This window comes from Esox lucius, chromosome 12 (assembly GCF_011004845.1).
Source record: "Esox lucius isolate fEsoLuc1 chromosome 12, fEsoLuc1.pri, whole genome shotgun sequence".
NCBI classification, from domain to species: Eukaryota; Metazoa; Chordata; class Actinopteri; order Esociformes; family Esocidae; genus Esox; species Esox lucius.
Genome location: NC_047580.1, coordinates 11,242,390 through 11,260,656, shown reverse-complemented (window position 1 = coordinate 11,260,656; position 18,267 = coordinate 11,242,390). Strand labels below are relative to the sequence as shown.

The 18,267-nt window shown below is 40.2% G+C and overlaps 1 protein-coding gene across 1 annotated transcript in view; it reads left to right on the top strand.

The window, feature by feature from the left end:
- samd10b (sterile alpha motif domain containing 10b) overlaps positions 1 to 9,770 on the top strand; it is a 56,892-nt gene extending 47,122 nt beyond the window's left edge. Inside the window, exon 5 of the mRNA XM_010875824.3 lies at positions 7,769 to 9,770. Within this exon, the coding sequence (XP_010874126.1) occupies positions 7,769 to 7,791 (23 nt within the window). The 3' untranslated portion in view covers positions 7,792 to 9,770. The remainder of the gene's footprint in view (positions 1 to 7,768) is intronic.
- Positions 9,771 to 18,267: the final 8,497 nt, after the last annotated feature.

The window sequence follows — 18,267 nt, the reverse complement described above, 5'->3', positions numbered from 1 at the left end:
AGGAAACAGGAGAGAGAGAGAGAGAGACAGACAGATAGCAAGAGATAGGGAAAATTAAAATGCTGTGTCTGGGATTTCTATTAATAGAGGGGCAAATGCAATTTCCCAGTTCAACAGGCCTTAACTGTGTCCTATCAAAGACAACTAATTGAGTGCCCCGTAAAACACCTGAAAACCAAGGTTGTGGGTGTGTGTATGTGGGGGGGGGGGGGGTGGAATTGAGAGGTGATGAAAGGATGTAGAGAGGAAAAGGTGTGAAGGAGAGATGGGGAATGGAAGTGAAGACAGGCTCAATGTGAGAAAGGGCTGATGAGGGGTGTGGTGTTTGTTAGGTGTTAGGATAATTAAAATGGAGGGAAGGAGTGTGTAAGGTTTAACAGGGGCTTCAGATACACCTGTCAGCTCTCTGTCAGCTGGTCTCATGTTGGTACTCCACACACACACACACACACACTTGAAGACACTGCTATCCTTGTGAGAGTAAAATGTGATTTTCCCTAGCTGTAACCGCAAATAACTAACTTTACCTGAACATTTGCATTTAACTCCTGATCCCTAATTTTTACTTTTCCGCATAAACCTAGTAATGAAAATGCAGCCCTTTTCCTCATGGGGACTAGCAAAATGTCTTCACAAGGTCAAGTTTTCCTTGTTTTAGTATCCTTGCAGGGATTTTTAGTCCACCACTCACCCCCCCCAACCCCCACCCCCACCCCACACACAAACATCCTGCAGCTGATCCAGTCACCAGAGATAGCCCCTCTATGCTGTCCTGTAATTATTTTAAGATGCTGGATAGCAGCCTGAGACTTTAACTGTCGACTTGCATCACACACTGTCATTTCAGATTCATCTGACAGAAATGAACATTATATTAAATATTGATCTTACTGTTACTCAAATATCTCAATGATTTGACAGAAAGGAATGCATTTAGATTTTTAGAGGAGGGTGGCTGATCGTAATATCATTAAAAGGATGCTACATTACTGAGACACTGCTCTGCCTTACAACCACTTTCTTCTTTCTACATTTTTCAGTCCAGTGTTTTTTAAACATCTGTCCTAAAAAAAAAAAAAATGTATTTTCTTCTTCTTCTTTCAACATCATTTTTTCCTCAGACCTTTACACCAACAAGATTGCGCAGGCAGAAGTTTGTCTGCTAGCAAGACTGTTAAAAAGATTTTGAAAGGACATCTTTCAAATTATGTTGCTCAGTGGGTTGTAAAGCACCGAAGAACCAAAACAAACAGCGGGTTGGGTTGAATGGACATCCTCAGAGCTGCCTTCTCTCCTGACTCCCTGCAGCAGATGACTTGTCTACATGAGGGCGGATCACATGCCCACGACAACACCGTGATTGAGAATCACCCAAGGCACAGAGCCATATTACTTCTGTTGCAAAATGATAACAGCAACAAAGCTTGTCGCTCAACAAACTAACCAAGCAATGAGGGAACGGCTAGGGAACAATATTGTTTTTGACCGTGTGTCATTAGTGCTTACGTGGCCTTTATCCCTGCCTACTAACCTAATGCTCCTCTTAAGGGCGCATTCACCGATCAGCCATAATATTATGACCACCTGCCTAATATTATGCATGTACACTGATCAGCCATAATATTATGACCACCTGCCTAATATTGTGTAGGTCCCCCTTTTCCGCCAAATCTACACTGACCCATCGAGGCATGGTCTCCGCTAGACCTCTAAAGGTGTGCTGTGGTATCTGGCACCAAGACGTTAGCAGCAGATCCTTTAAGTCCTGTAAGTTGCGAGGTGGGGCCTCCATGGATCGGACCGGTTTGTCCAGCACATCCCACAGATGCTCGATTGGACTGAGATCTGGGGAATGTTGTGGCTAAGTCAACTCTTTGAACTCATTGTGTTCCTCAAACCATTCCTTAAGCATTTTAGCTTTTTGGCATTGCGCATTATCCTGCTGAAAGAGGCCAAAATGCGGTCAGGGAATACAATGCTTAGGTAGGTGGTATGTGTCAAAGTAACATCCACATGAATGGACCCAAGGTTTCTCAGCAGAACATTGCTCAAAGCATCAGACTGCATCTGCCAGCTTGCCTTCTTCCCATAGTGCATCTTGGTGCCATGTGTTCTCCAGGTAAGCAACACATGTACCAGGCCATCCATGTAATGTAAAAGAAAACGGCCACCTTCTTCCATTGCACAGTGGTCCAGTCCTGATGCTCACATGCCCATTGTAGGCGCTTTTGGCAGTGGTACAGTTGTTCTGACACCTTCCTATCAGTAGCAGCATTAACTTTTGCAAGAATTTGATCTACAGTAGCTCGTCTTTTGGATCGGACCACATGGGCCGGCCTTCCCTCCCAACCTGCATCAAAGAGCCTTGGCCGCCGATGACTTTCGCCAGTTCACCGCTTTTCCTTCCTTGGACCTCTTTTGATAGGTACTGAACACGGCAGACCGGGAACACCCCACAAGTGCTGCAGTTTTGGAGATGCCCTGACCCAGTCATCTAGCCATCACAATTTGACCCTTGTCAAATTCGCTCAGATTCTTACGCTTGCCCATTTTTCCTGCTTCTAACATATCAACTTTGAGGACAGAATGTTCACTTTCTGCCTAATATATCCCACCCACTGACAGGTGCCATGGAAACGAGGGTATCAGTGTTATTCATTTCACCTGTCAGTAATGCAATGGCTGTTCGGTGTATACATATATAGCCGCGTGGTTTGTGCTCAAATGCTTGGGCAATTACCACCTCTCTCAGACGGGTCCCGATTTGAGATCATCACAATCAGAGTGGACAATCTCAGCAGCGAATGCTACGTAGAAGCTATGTCTAGTGAGTGTGCAAGAAATACAAAGTTCCCCTCCCATCACTTTTGCTAGCAGTTTCTGCTCCTTCTGTCTGATTGGTCACAAATGGTGTCCAGCGAATGAGGGAGGCCAATCGCTAAAGGCTAAGCGCTAGCCGTGGGTGTCTACAAAGTACAACATGAGCACAGCATGACTTAGTGATCAGAGGGAAAATGAAAGCCAAGTGACGACAAGGAATCGCTGCAGTGTTCCCTGACCTTTAGGGTTTTACTGGAGATAAACCCCACCTTTTTGTCTTTTTGTGTTGGCCATGCCCCCTTTTCTCACCTTGTCTTGGGTTTTGGATTTTAGGCCATGAATGTGTTCTCTGCCGACCTCTTTGATTCATGTTTAATTCTTGGTCAAGGTTAGTTTTGCATGTAAGAGCCTGATTATCCCTCTCAGACTGCATGTTTGCCAAGTAAAACAACAAGTTACATGTGTTTTATAACTTTCCTTTTAGAGACACTCTTTTCCTTGGATATTCTAATTCCATCCTTACCTAAAAGAATATCGAAACTACAATGCGCTAGTGGAGACTTCATGAATTTTTAAAAGGTTTGCACCTCTCTTTGCGCCTATGGTCTGTGGGTGATTATTCGACAGTCTGGGCCATGTTCACAGGCTGACAGTAGGTGGCCTTTAAATGGCAGGCCTGCATAAGTCAAGGTGGAAGCAGCTCGCAAGGTACCGCTCTGTGGCAACAGTGATGTGTCCCCACGCGGTGTGGACCTTAGGTCTCCTTGCATACAGACGCTGTACAAATGGGATGTACTTTTTTAATGGAACATTTGATTTGTGGCCTATTAGAAATGTTTGTGTGTAGGTGTGTATATACACACGCATTTTAGTATACATTCAAAGATAATAAAACAAGGATATTTTTTTACCTTGTGTTGACATCACACCAGTTCCTATTAGGAAAAATACTGTTTTAGGCTTAGGGTAATTGTTACAGTAGAGGTGAGAATTATTATTATGATTGTTGATTAGGGCAAAATTGTTGACTTGTTGAGTAAAACATAAAATGTGTGTGTGTTTCCACTAGCTGTAACATCTGGTCTGACCAGAGGACCAAAGTGGAATTTCTTTCTTTCAACCAGCGGTAGATTCATTAGATAATGTAATCCACTCAGTTGGCTTGATATCCCCCCTCCGCAGTAAAGTATCTGTCGATTTCCCCTTCCTCCCTCAAGCTCTTACTTCCTGTGAGGGGTGTGTGTGTGTGTGTGAGGGCACATACCAGTTTTACTTGCTCCAACATCTTCTGAGGGCAGAAATAAATTAAATTTTTCAGGCGAACATTCAATAAAACTGGAGAGGAGAGAGCAGTGCTCATGACATTTTTTACTCTTTCGCAGGCATTAGCAGAATTGCACACTTCTTGATGTAATTTGAAGTGTTCATGAGCACCGCCTCCTCTACCTTTTCGATTGGGTGTTCGCCGGTACCAATCACATTTCTTTCTGTCCTCAGAAGATGTTGGAGTAAGTAAAACTGGTATGTGCCTGAGGCGTGCTTGCATGGAATATGCCATCTGCTTGGTTTTTCGGGAAATGCTGTGGTAACCCTGTCGCTATGTTGGAACATTCCTCTGATATTCCGGTCTTCCATGGACTAGTGCACCGCTGCACGCAGATCCAACGGACTGCCAGTCTGTCTGTCTGTCTGTCTGTCTGCCTGCCTTCACGGTTAACTGAACGGCAGGTAAAATGTGAATTCACTAAGGCAGAAAGCCTGACAGGCTCAGAATTAGAAAGAACATTACATTTTCAATCAAAACACTAATTTGCTCAGGGGCCCTTTCATCCTGTCTCTCTTACTTTCTCACTCAGTTTTCTTCCGCAATCAGCAGGGCTATAAATTATGTTTCCTTGTTTCTTAAATCGCATAATACACTTTTAACGGAGGACTGATTAACTGAAACAAAAGACAAATTAGTCTACATTAAAACAACGTACCAGGCATTGATTTGAGTATGAAACATTTATTCTAGGGTGAAAGTTGACTATCAACTGTAAGTAGGATAATTTATGATTTATTTAAATAGAGTTTTGTGACATGATAGGGAAAGGTTGTAAGTAACAGATGCCCTCACCTGGAGGCACAGACATAATGGAGTAAGCTCAACTAATGGAGAAAGCTCAACTAATGGAGTAACCTGAAGCTGAACTGGCAAAAACTGCATACAAGGAAGATCTCAATTGCCTACTCCTTGCATCCTCTTTCCAATCTCCTTGTCTCCTCATTGGAGAAGGCTAGATGGGAGGGATTTATGTTTTTTTTTTACATCCAATGGGGTTTGAGAAAGAGACTAGGAGAGATGATGCAAGGAGTATGTAATTCAGATCTTTCCCTATCCAATTCACCAGAAACCCACTGCAAACCACTCCCCAAAGACAACTCTCGTTTGGCTTCTGTCATGGCAGCTGCATTTTTTAATGAGCAAGAACGAAAAGAAGGTCAAATCAGCTTAGTTGCCCTTTACGTTTTTTACTTTGTCTGTCTGTGTGTGTTTTTCCTGTCTCAAGCACCCTGTCATTCCTGAACAAAACTAACAGTCTGTCCCTTTCTCTCTTCCTCTCCCCAGCTTCTGGTTCATCTCTAGGGAGCTCTGAAAATCTAAAAGATAGTCACTCTGTACCTGAGTAAATCTCAAGCCACCCCCTCAATCCCATCAGACTTTCTGTTCTTAACAACTACCAGAGTTTCTCCCTGGGTTCTTATCTCAGGTTTCAGTCCAAGGTCATGTTAGATCTATCTTAGTCTTAGAGACAGGGCACTTTTCTTACCTCCTTATAATGTGGTTGGGATAATGCCAAACTTCAAAATCTTTCAACATCAACTTTTCAACATCTTTGGGTTTTCTTTTGCTCTTCAAAGCAAAATCTAGATTTCTTTGTAAATATTTAAGGTTTTTGTTTGTAATTTAACGTTTTCATATTAACACATTTTTTGTGACTAATCATAGAGCTTTACAATAGGTCAAAAAATAAGCTTTATTGAGACCTCACCTACACAATTTAAATGTCATGGACAATAGCGTAGAAGATACATCTCCATGCCCTAAGGAGTATTTTTCTACATTTTGGCTATTAACTATTTGGCTGTATCTTTACGTTGTTTATGTTGTTCAGCGTATTCAGCATTCATTTGTTATTAGGCTGTGTCTTTTGAACTGTTGAACCTCTTAGGTTAGCTTTTACATGATTACAATACACATTGGTTACAACACACATTGGGCAACGCAATGTATACGCAATGCAGGAATTTCTCAGATTTTCATAAAGGTTACTTTATAAAATAATATTATTGCTGCCGCAAATCTTAAAGCTAAAATAATTTCATCTCAATGAAACTCTCATAATGTGAACAGTCAGGTCCCTATCCCTGCTTCTTAAAAGCTAATGGATGGGGCTTGAGAAAAGTAACCACACAGTTAAGTTCTATGGATGCAAGGGCTGACCATTCATGAAATAAGAATTATAGTTTCAACCATGTTTGGGCTATTTGTACACTTTTACTTTCAAACACTGAAGTGAAACTAGTGGATATTCCAGTTCTGGGTACATGACGCATTTATAAGTTATACCATATCCTTCTAAAATCAAAGATTCTTGTTTGACATTGCAGACTTATGTTTCTGAAATAATTATTAATGAACCTGGCTTGTTGGCAGACATGATAGAGAGGGCATGGATGGACTCGCTGACTGTCTATACACATTGTACAATCCTGGTTGGAACCAAAAATATTTTTGCTGGTCCCCATGTGAAAACTAGAAAAAGAACCAGGCAAGCCTAATTCGGCCAGCCTGCAATTAAAAGGGATGAATGTTGTTGCCCTCACCGGATTCAAACTGGGGTCTCCCATGTGACCAATACACCACCAATACACCACAAAGCTAAACGTATGCCGAGTGTCGATATAGCGTCTCGACATTAGATCATTTTGTCACGCATTAACATCACACCAAGTTTGAATATTTCGCAAGACACCATTAAGCATTGTGTTAAACTGACTAACGTTTCTTATTTAGTTTACTTCCACCACAAATAGCAGCTATGAACTGTATGGCTTTTGCCACTGGACGTTTTAACAGCTTATTAGCCAGTAATAGGCCTACTAGTCTTTACTTACTTACTACTTAGAGAAGACATATCTGAGCAATTGCTAGCGAGACAAAGCGATTTAATTTCATGGCACAACAATGCTTGTTTTTCTTTCATTCGTGAATGACATTGATACAATAACAATCAATATAACTGTGACGATAACGGTGACGATAACTAACTTTTTCGTCAAGTGAAATGACGAGAGAATCGTGGAAACCCCTCCTCTTTTACTGCCCAAGGGTAGTAAATCTATTTCTGGTTCAAAAATCCACCAGAAATAGTCGGAATATAACCGTAAACAATTTTATTTTAGGCTTACAATAACATAGCTACTGAAGGTTGTATCCAGCAAAGTTTTTGTCTATCCTGAACAAATCCTAATGCATAATTTGCTTTGAATGTGGCAAGGCTCAAACACCGGTCCCCTGCATGGGAGTCCGCATCTCTAACCACTATGCAATTTAACAAGGAGTAGTCAGTCAGTCAGTCAGTAAGAGATATTCGCTCTTCTTGGTCGGCAACGCAGTCCGGCAAATATATCATGTTTTTCATCTTTAAGGGTAAACATTAACAGTGGATTTAGGGTTTGTTTTAAGTTAAGAGTAAATAGGATTTTGAATAGGAATATTGTTCTTGTGTGTTCCCACAAGGATTGAGATTTCTGATGCGTGTATGTGTGTGTTAGAGTTGGACATCATGGTGTGAAGGACACTTGGACAGTGATGCCCATTCAGTCCTCAACCCCTACTGTTTTTCTTCTATTCATACCCAAATAATGATTGAATCTTCCCCCTCTCCTTCCCTCTCTCCAGCCTCCTTTGGAAACCTCTCTTAGCTCATCCCCTCCTCCGTCCATTTGGCAGCCCTGTCTCTCTGTCTCTCCTCCTCTGACACGACGCGAATCTACGGGAGGACCTGCTCACTCCAGATATGTAACCGCAGAATCGACTTTGAAAGGAGGGAGGAGAGGAGGGGAGGGGAGGGGAGGAAGGAAGAACGAAAAAAGAGGAGCAAAGAGGAGCCTATAGACTACAAGCCAAATGGACTGAAGGAGGATTCCCATTCAACAATGCCAACTGGGTTTTAACGAAGAGCGACAGAGAGCATGAGAGGGGGAGATGGAAAAGGAGACCAAAGGAAAGAGGCCGAGACAAACAGACAATGAAGTGCTGAATACAAGTGCACACACTGTACCATAAAGATAAGACGTATGGACAGACGTCAACATTGTAGACAACTCACTTCGCCAGTTCTGTCGGCGCTTAAGTACAAGAGATCGTCTCCCCTGGATTCTTCAATCATTTTGGACACAGGGTTGGAAATGATTACTGCTCTGTCTGTGTGGTCCATCAAAGTGGGTCCCATATGGATCCAAAAGAAGTGGGACTTAGCTTTTGCGGGACAACTACTGATTATCACTGTGTCACACCCAGATCAACACCACACTGTTCACATATTTTCCCCTCTGGATTTTCATTTAGGAAATGTATGTATATATCGTTTTGATAGAGCTAATAAATACAGTATAAAGTACAGTAAGGATACCATTACACATGTGCACCCCCTCCGGGAAGCAACATAGCATTATTTTAATGCTTTATAAAGCTGTGTCATGGCAATTGTACCTGAGTCAAAAACAAACAGTATACTGCAACGTTGTAGTGAAATATTAACTGCCTGTGAACCTTAATATAATAATAGTGACCATATACCTTCCATATTTTTTTAGAGATCATCCTATAATTGGACACTCTCAGAATTTTATCAAGCAATACTCCGGTAATGATGTAGCTGGCCAGAATGAATGGAAATTCTCGAACAGTATGCCTACATCCTTACAACTTTGTTGTGTTCAAAATATACAATGTGTCCCACATCCTGTCTCTTTGTAATTGAAACAACAACTAGGGGGCTTACTGTAACCCTGGAGAATTGATGCTGTGCACTAACTGCCTATTATGTCTACTGTATATAATGAATCTCACATTCTTGTGTACATATTAGAGACAGAGAGACCAGACCAGGCACTGACTATTACTCTCACACTGTGATGGCACACAATGTAACTGTGCTTCTTACCAGAAACTAGAACATGACAGAATTAGGCACCAACACTGCAACACAACCAGGTAAAATGTTGCATTCCAAATTTCAAGCCACACATACTGTAAGTGCGTGGAAGTAGGTACATGTGAAAATTTGGTTGGTTAACCTGCAACTGATGTGTCCCTTTGTTGGTCAGATCGCAGGTGTTCAAATGAGTTCTGGGTCCATACGTGTTTAGATATCTGAACCGAAACAAAGAGCTCTAACCCTCTCTATTTTCAAATGATGAGCGTCCAAGTGCCAAATGTCCCATTCACCTTTCACAATTTGGATGATGCTAACACCTGCGAAATTGTGATTTATCCAAAGGACCGGAACTAATGCTGCTCGTTATCACGCTCATCCTGTTGTATTATGAAAGATTTATGGCACCAGATTCCTTTGTCTGGCCGCTAGAGATTACTGTTTAAGAAATTGTAAAAAGGAGCCAGTCTGGTTAGAGGGGAAAATATTCTTCAATACAGGCTACTCTCCTTGAATGATGAAACAATTTGGCTGTGAAATGGAAAATACTGTTAAGCTATGTTTTTATTTTATTTAGGAAAATAAATTAGATCTGTACAGACACTTTGTCAGATCATGGCGGTGTTGTTGATTTAAGATATGTTTAAGTATATGACGTATTGATAAGCTGTATACTGATATTTAGAACAGGTATGGAAAGTGAAGGATTGTGTCTTTTAAATAAAGTATTGCATTATAATGGTATATCTATTCTTTATCATAAGTGTCACACTGTTATTGGTACCTTCCCTTTATCTGTATACATTTAGGAATAATAGATTGAGAATGGTTATTTGGTTGTCCCTATTGATCCAGGTAGACCACGTTTAGTTCTAATTAATTCCTTTTTGTTCAAGGTAGAACCACTTCGGTTGTTGGTAGAACCCTGATTTCATTTACAACTCTTTCCACAGACTGTTTTATCTGTAACCAAAAAGGGTTCTACCTTTACAGATACTTTCTGAGAATGTAAACACACACACACCTGTCACCCAGTCGTGCTGTGGACCCAACTACCACAAAACAACCTATTGTCATGAGTGGAGGTGAAGCAGGACCCAAGCATGACAGGAAAATGTGGAAAGACAGAAGAGAGTTTTTGCTAAAACATAAAACAATAAAGTTAAAGAAATTACACCTTTACAAATAAAAACACCTTATAATTGATAATGCTAACGGGATGTCCAAATCAACACTTGATTCAGTGCTCCCCCCCTTGTCGATCGATGTGTCTCTATGTTCAGGAGTACGTTTCCCTAGCCCTTGTATTCCCTCAAACATACCTCTCCCTCTCTTCACAGGGTCAACCTCAATTGAGTGAAGTGACGCTTTTGTTGAAGCCAAGCAAAACAGATTCACCTCAGCAGTACTTCTCCCAAAATCCCCCTCAGCAGTCCTCTTTTCTAAATCCCAAAAGCACTTTGAGATAAACTGCTCTGGTTGTGAATTTCCGGCCTCTGCTTCCTAACCTTCTACTCAACTGTCTACACTCAGTTTCTCTCTCTTTTCAACCTCATGCTCTACCTCGGTTTTTCATTCGCTGCCCCTCTCTTGTTGGACAGATCTTGGGGATCTGTCTCTCTTTACTACTCGCCCTCTTTCTTGACCTTTCTCTTTGACGGACTTTTCGCTGTAGTAATACCAACCATTAGTGCAGAAAGTCTTGAGAATATTGACGACAACGACCAATTATCCAGCCATTATTTCAATGCTCATCTATTTCCACTCCTCTTTGCTGTTATGGCTCTCTTTGTGTATTTGGTCTTTGACAGGACCCATGCTCTTGTCCTCCTTCGTTCCTCTTCCTGCATGGTAGATAGCCTAGTATTTAAATGGTCCCTGGGAAGAATACACCTAATTGCCCGTATTGGATGCTATGGATAATAAAGTCTGCTAAATGACTCCAACTTGAATGTAACAATTAAGGATGTATATTGGCCTAGTGGCTAAAAGAGAGAGACCATGAAGGGACATTACCATGAGGTTAATGTATACATTCTCAGCATTTATTTGGAGGAATTTATTTGATGATGAAATAACAAGACCTTTTATATCTAATCTTACTATTTCAGAGCACCACACGTATTGGGACATATAAACAGAGCACCTACTGAATGTTTAATATTTGGTCACATATCTTTTGCATGAAGTAACTGACTGGAAATCTTCGAGTTGCTACAGTATGACTGTATGTTTGCTGTCATGGTCTCGTATGGCGAACCCAACCTGGTGAAAAATGGGGGAAGGCATATTTTTGGCTCTGGGGAGGAGTATGTGTTGTGTGAGGGCAGAGGGTAGGGCAGTGTATTTTTGTGGAGTTTAGTTTCATCTTCTCTTCATTTCATTGACTGCATCCTTCTCCGGCCAAGTTTGTATTAAGGTACTTCCCTATCCATGCTCTCTTCTATTTGCACTTCTGGTTATATGCTAACTGCATTTTGTTGTACTGTACTTGTACTGTTCAGTGACAATAAAGTTGAATCTGAGCTAATATTCAACTGAATCCAACACCAACCTTGAATTGTTAGATATATGGTGCCCTTTCCTAAATCCTGATTGACATCCATTAACTATATTATTCCACCCTGACTTAAATTTTGAGGCCATGCTTTACCTATTATTACTGTTGTTATTATGTCATTATTGAGCAGTGTGACTGGATGAAATTGTCAATAAATAAGAGATTCTGTGTGGTTTATTACCGAACTATCCGTGTTTCAGAGAAATCGGTACAGTAGATCTCTTTTTTAAAGGAGAAGTTAGAAGAAGTTAGGTAAAAAAGTAGAGCACATTTTTTCTGAGATTTTGTAAAATGCTGATGTTAATCCATCACAACCTGGAGACTTATCACTTAATTAAGCAATCTTGTATTACATGTCCATAATGGACAGATCTTGACAGCAACTTGTTTTAATTTCTCATTCACTGATGTCTAAAGAGTAAAGAATAATGTTGTCAGATGATGTCAATTATGTCATAAAACTTGGCCACAAGTCTTAAATCAGTTATCCATGCTCAGAGGTTCACCTATTTATTTTTAGTCTCCTAATTGTATTCAATTCCCTTGTTCTTTCTTTCCAGATTAAATAAATATAATTTCTACCATTTTCTTGACCTTATGAAAGCTCCTCTAGGCTTTTCCTCAAATAATTAATCTAGTTGATTCTGTAGCTAATTCAATTTGGCCTTATATTGAAGGTCAAGATGCTCAAACTCTGTAATATTAGCAATCTCCATAGAGATCAGTTATCTCTGATTTCTTTTTAAAGCAACCTGCTTCCCATAAGTAATACAGACAAAGCAGTTCAACGATTTCCAGTACCTCCTATTTTCTCCATAACAAACAGTCAGGCCTGGTGCTAGAACAAACCTGTTGGACGGGCATTTGATTTCCATGGGCGGGCACATTCATCCTACTTACCAATACTGATTTGTAACTTCAGCATGATGGACAGAAAGTTAATAGTTTTAGCATGCATGGCTTACTAAAGCTATACACGGATCAGCCATAGCATTATGACCACTGAAAGGTGATGTGAAAAACACTGATAATCTCATTATCATGGCACCTGTCAGTGGGTGGGATATATTAAGCAGCAAATTAACATTCTGTCCTCAAAGTTGATATGTTTGAAGCAGGAAAAATGGGCAAATGTAAGGATCTGAGCAACTTTGATAAGGGCCAAATTGTGATGGCTAGACGACTGGGTCAGACCATCTCCAAAACTGCAGCCCTTGTGGAATGTTCCCAGTCTGCAGTGGTCAGTACTAGGGATGGGACGATAGACCAAGTTAGTACTAATCGCGATGGAAAATACTCACGATTATGAAATCGTGGAGAAATTCCATAATCGGGATAATCCTCACAAGTGACTTGAAAAAGCACTGCAAGTCGCCAAAGTTTCTCTGACTGCTTGTTTCATTTTACACAGCGGAGCACATCTCATCTCACATTGTACTACGCCACTAAACATTCTTTGCAGTGTATCATCAGTGAAGCTGAATGGCTCTGTTTGCATAAGCAGAGGAATACTGTCAATTAGGCATACAATAAAAATGTTAATCTTAAATGTCTTGATGAGTTGGGTTTGTTTTGTAATGATATAACAAATTAACTAGTTTTCCAATTCCTTTACAACAGTACTTGTCTAATCACTACACTGCGGAGCCTACAAAACAATGGTTCTGATCACATCTCCACTTCCCGGTACATACTTGTCCATTCCATTACTGTGAAAAGCAGTTGAAACAATACTGAGCTCAAACAAACCAATCACATCCTAGAAGACATGCAGCTACGAGAGATGCACACATAAAAAACCTGTTAACCAACTGCAAATTCTAGAAAATATGAATTTATATACATTATTATACATATATTGCTTGATTTTCTAATGATTATTTAGTTCTTATTGTAGGCTAATTGTTAACGCTTTTCCTACTGAAAGTGACAAGATAGAATTCAATTTTTGCGGGCCAAAATAAGTGTCTATCTGCATGATCTGCACAATAAATGATGTGTACAACATACTGTAACCGGGAGATGATGAATTATGAAGTAATTATGAATAAAAAGCACTTGCCAGTCACCCAGGTGTTCCCAACTAAGTGTTTTATTTAACTGGTGGAGAGCATATCTCACTAATTGTATTGAATAGATTTTACAAAAAAAATTAAAATACAATTTACTAAAAAAGGGGGACACACCTAATATTAGGCAGCTGGTCATGAAGTTATGGCTGATCGGTGTATAATAGCAAAACAAACAGTTGTCAATCAAATTAGAAAGATTTTCAAAACAGTCCACCAAGTAATCATTTGATCAAGTCATTCATGTTTTATGATTATTAGCGACATAAAAATGTTAACTAGTGTTAACATTTCAGAAGCATTACCATTTGAAGTTCCCAAGATAATGTTTGCATTTTCAGCTAGGTGTTTAGCAATGTAGCTAAAACATTTGACCCCTGTTCCCAATTATCGTCTACCTTAATATATTTATTCTTTCAATTACATTGTGTTTAGTTTTTATTGGTGTTGCAAATGACAGATCATAGTCTTCTCTTAAGTGTCAACTAGAAAGCTTTAGCTACTTTTCATGCCTTCTGTTAAAGAAAATAAAAAAAAGGATCAACTTAATACATTGTGCGACAGACCAGGCATCATCTGAATTTCAAAATGTCAACTTGTCTTGAACAACACTGTTTCCATAAAAGTTGGGACACAGCGTAAAATACATATAAAAACAGAATGCAAAGATGTGCAAATCATTTATCCCTATATTTAGTTGAAAATAGTACAAAGACAACATATCAAATGTTGAAACAGAAATATTACTGTTTTTGGAAAAAGACACCCATTTTAAATGTTATGTCAGCTACACGTCAATAAAGTTGGGACAGGGGCATGTTTACCACTGTGTTGCATTACCTCCTCTTTAAACAATACTCTGTAAGCATTTGAGAACTGACGAGACCAATTGCAATAGTTTTGAAAGTGGAATGTTGTCCTGTTCTTGCTTGTTATTGGATTTCAGCTGCTCAACCGTTCAGGGTCTCCTTTGGTGTACTTGTCGTTTCACAATATGCAGAGATCAGCACCAACATACCAGATCAGCACCGAGACTCTTACACTACAGAGCCATACAGGATTGCAGCATCAGTTGCTCCAAAACTTTTTATTTATGGTGCTTTCACAGAAGTGCAAGTCATCCATGCCATGTGCAGTAATGCACCCCCCCAAACCATCACGGATGCTGGCTTTTGAACTGTGCGCTGGTAAAGAAGTCCTGTACGGCTGGCACTGCCCACCAATGCCCCCCATGCCACCAGGACTGCAGACAGCTACATTCAGTAAACAAACATTATATTTGTAATTAAATGTTTAAAGTCATCATGGAAAAACAATGAACTGTTCAGTTTCCAATAACAACAGGCATATTTGTTACCACTACACAGTGTTACAGTGAGACAAGATCTTCAGATCCTTCAGGAGTGCAGCAGTATTTTTACACCATCTACGGTGTAGGGCCCAAGGCTAGACAATTCCACCCAGAAGTCAGCTATTGAATGGAGAGAAAGATCTCTATTAATCCACGACAGGCCAGTGCACAGAGCTCTGGAGGGGCAGGGGTCAAACCCAAAAATGGGAACACCCCCCCCCAAATAAATGTTGACAAATAAACAGAATTTTTTATGCACAACAGCAGTAAGTATACTTTTTATATACTATATGCTTGTGAATCTGGTTCAGGGCCAATATGGCTGTACATATTTTTAATTGATGTGCAATGTGTTTGTCAAACTCTATTTGCTGGCCAGAAAAGCAAGGTTATTGACACCTTTATAGTAGGGATGTGCATTAGACCATATTTTACTAATCGAATAGTATGTGTTGTTATTCGAATAATATTCGTTTAACAGAAATACATGCTTTTAAAAACTACCGATACCACACGAGCGCTACTACATAACGCGAAGGACAGGTTTTTGTTCTCATGTAACACTGGCTCAATGACCGTTCGTGTGACGAAAAAGCGACTGCGTGTATGGAGGAAGCCGTGTGGTTGACAAGCAAAACTATCGAACTAGAAGACAATATTAATCAACACACAACATTGAGATTATTGAATGGAAGAGTCTAGAGAAGCTAAGCTAGCTAGCTATATGCTATTTGCTTAACTCACCGTTTTCTGCACTCTCAACCGCCTTTTGATTCCACAGCTGAACGTAGCGTTTTGTAGACAAACATTTTTTTCCGGAGGTAACATTAATTTAGTAGGCCTAAATATATTCAATCTTCCCTTGAATTAGTTTACTTTCATCCACTTGCTAACAGTAGACTAAGAAGTACGTATTGCGTCATTCTAACTGACTGGGCCCAACCAAACTACTACCGCTTTCAGGAACGTAAACAACAAACACGTGTGAAGGAGCGCATGTTATAAAAATGACTTAAATCTGTGCCCATCCCTACTTTATAGGTGTATAATAATTATGTAATTTGGATCAAGTTTGAGATGTTTATTAGAGGGTTAGAGTGCTACTAACCACAAAAAAACATAAATTGGGCCGAATTGAGAGCGCTGGGCCTGAGTTTGTCTACCCCTGGCCTAAAAAAAGATTCAACAGCACCTTAACTTTTTATTCAGAAAAACATTTCAGACACAGAACATATATTGCATCCATATAGTATTTTTATTTATGATTACATTTGCAAATATATATGCCATGTTATGAACAGCGGCCAGACTCAGTATTAGCCTATTGTCTGTTTTCTAATGTGACTGGAGAAAGGATGAACAGACCTCCTGAGCTGATAAATAAACTAATGGTATATTAATTTATGAATACAAACGTGTCTGCTACAGGATGTCAGCCAGCTGAGTCTAGTAAACTTACAGATGTGTTTAGTTAATGTAGCTACTGTAGCAATGCATTCCGTAGCTGACGATTTTTAAAATAGACTATCCGTTTCAGTTGTTAGAGGATGAACTTTAGACTTTTTCAGACAGTGAGGGTGAAAACAACAGCAGGAAGTACTGTTTCACGCACTCACCAGTAAACCAGTATATGTTGTATGTTAGCTTGCAGGCTGGCTGCTCGTATGCTGATAACCGATATAATATCACGTAGCTTCACGACTGACTCTTGAATAACAAGCTCTATGCATATTTTCCAATAATACTTTTAAGAGTTTCCTAAATGTCCTCAAACAGAGAGTCATTGGAAGGGACTGCAAGTATCCTTGTACAGTAAATCACACAACACAAATCATTTGTCTGCGTGGTTGATGATTGTCGATAAACAGTAAACAGACATTTTCTTTTGAAGTTGTTTGCTAAGAGTACAACCCCAGTTGAATGAGTAGTCCTGTGTGCACAGAATGTAATGCCCCAGTGTTTTTTCCCCAAAAATATGTTTGCATGAACGTGTCTCTTTACAAAACAGGAAAAAAAGTTCCTCTTTAACAGATTTTGTTTCCCACTGCAAGTTGGTAATGAATTGTATTAACAAACATCTTAAGTGTAATCTGTATCACCAGTTCAAAACCGGAACAGCCTGTGGAACAGCCTTATTCACTGCAATCAGATCATCTCCTAATCGTAATTTTCTCTCCTTCAGAAATGTGTTCACCTGGGCTATCTTCAGCGCATCTCTTGCTGTGCGGTAAGCAAACCAAATGATTATTGAGTGTCTGGCATCTTGCTTCCTCCCAGATTGATGGGCGACACATACAGCAATGTCCATGAATCTGCCAGGGAAGTTCAGTACCACATGGTTGCAAGTATCAATCACTTTACCTCAAAATTGTCATTCTGGTCCTGCTGGGACACCATAGCTCTGTAGACCCCACATTCTGCTGAGCTTCCATAAGGTGGGCATTAAAATAAGTGATGGTTTTCTCTAGAGCTATACATCAGTGAGAACAGTGTTTTCACATTATACATCAAAGATAAAGGGTTTAGGGGCTAATTAGCCCCTCAAGTAGCCCCTTCCAGCAAGTGTTTTTGAGCTAGTGTATTTTCACCCAAAATAATCAATAGGCCTGATTAATTATGTTATCTGCTTTTGTTTGTCTGATTTTGAGACACATATAAAACAAAGCACATCCTACATGTTCCTGTACACTTCAAAATGAATTCTGCTGCCCAGCAGTTTCATCATCAACAAAGACTTGTGAGTTGTTTGGTTTCAGAGTGGGGGAGAGTATTGATATAATAATAGGAAAAATATGTAGATTGAAACTCAGAGATTAAACACAAGAGTTGAGACCACAGAAAATGAGAACCGAAGAGAATTGAAAGGAATCTGAGATGGGGGGAGGGTGAGGCCTTCATGCCATCTGAGATGGGGGAGGGGGAGGGTGAGGCCTTCATGCCATCTGAGATGGGGAAGGGGGGAGGGTGAAGACAAAGCATGTCCGGCACCCTGCACCTGCGACCTCACCTGTCAGTGAACGGCGGAGCCACGTTAGTGAATACCAAGTAGTTCCCTCTGTCATTATCCTGTGCGCGTGCCCGCCTAGCGTTCTGTTGGGAGACAGTTACAGAGTGAAATCAAGCATCTCCCTCCCTAATAACATGCAAATCTGCATCGTATGGAATGGTAAACACTCCCGTCAACAGTGTAATGGTGTCATCACATTCAGTATGGACGTCCACATAGAGCGTAATCACAGGGTTAATAACCTGTGACTGCGC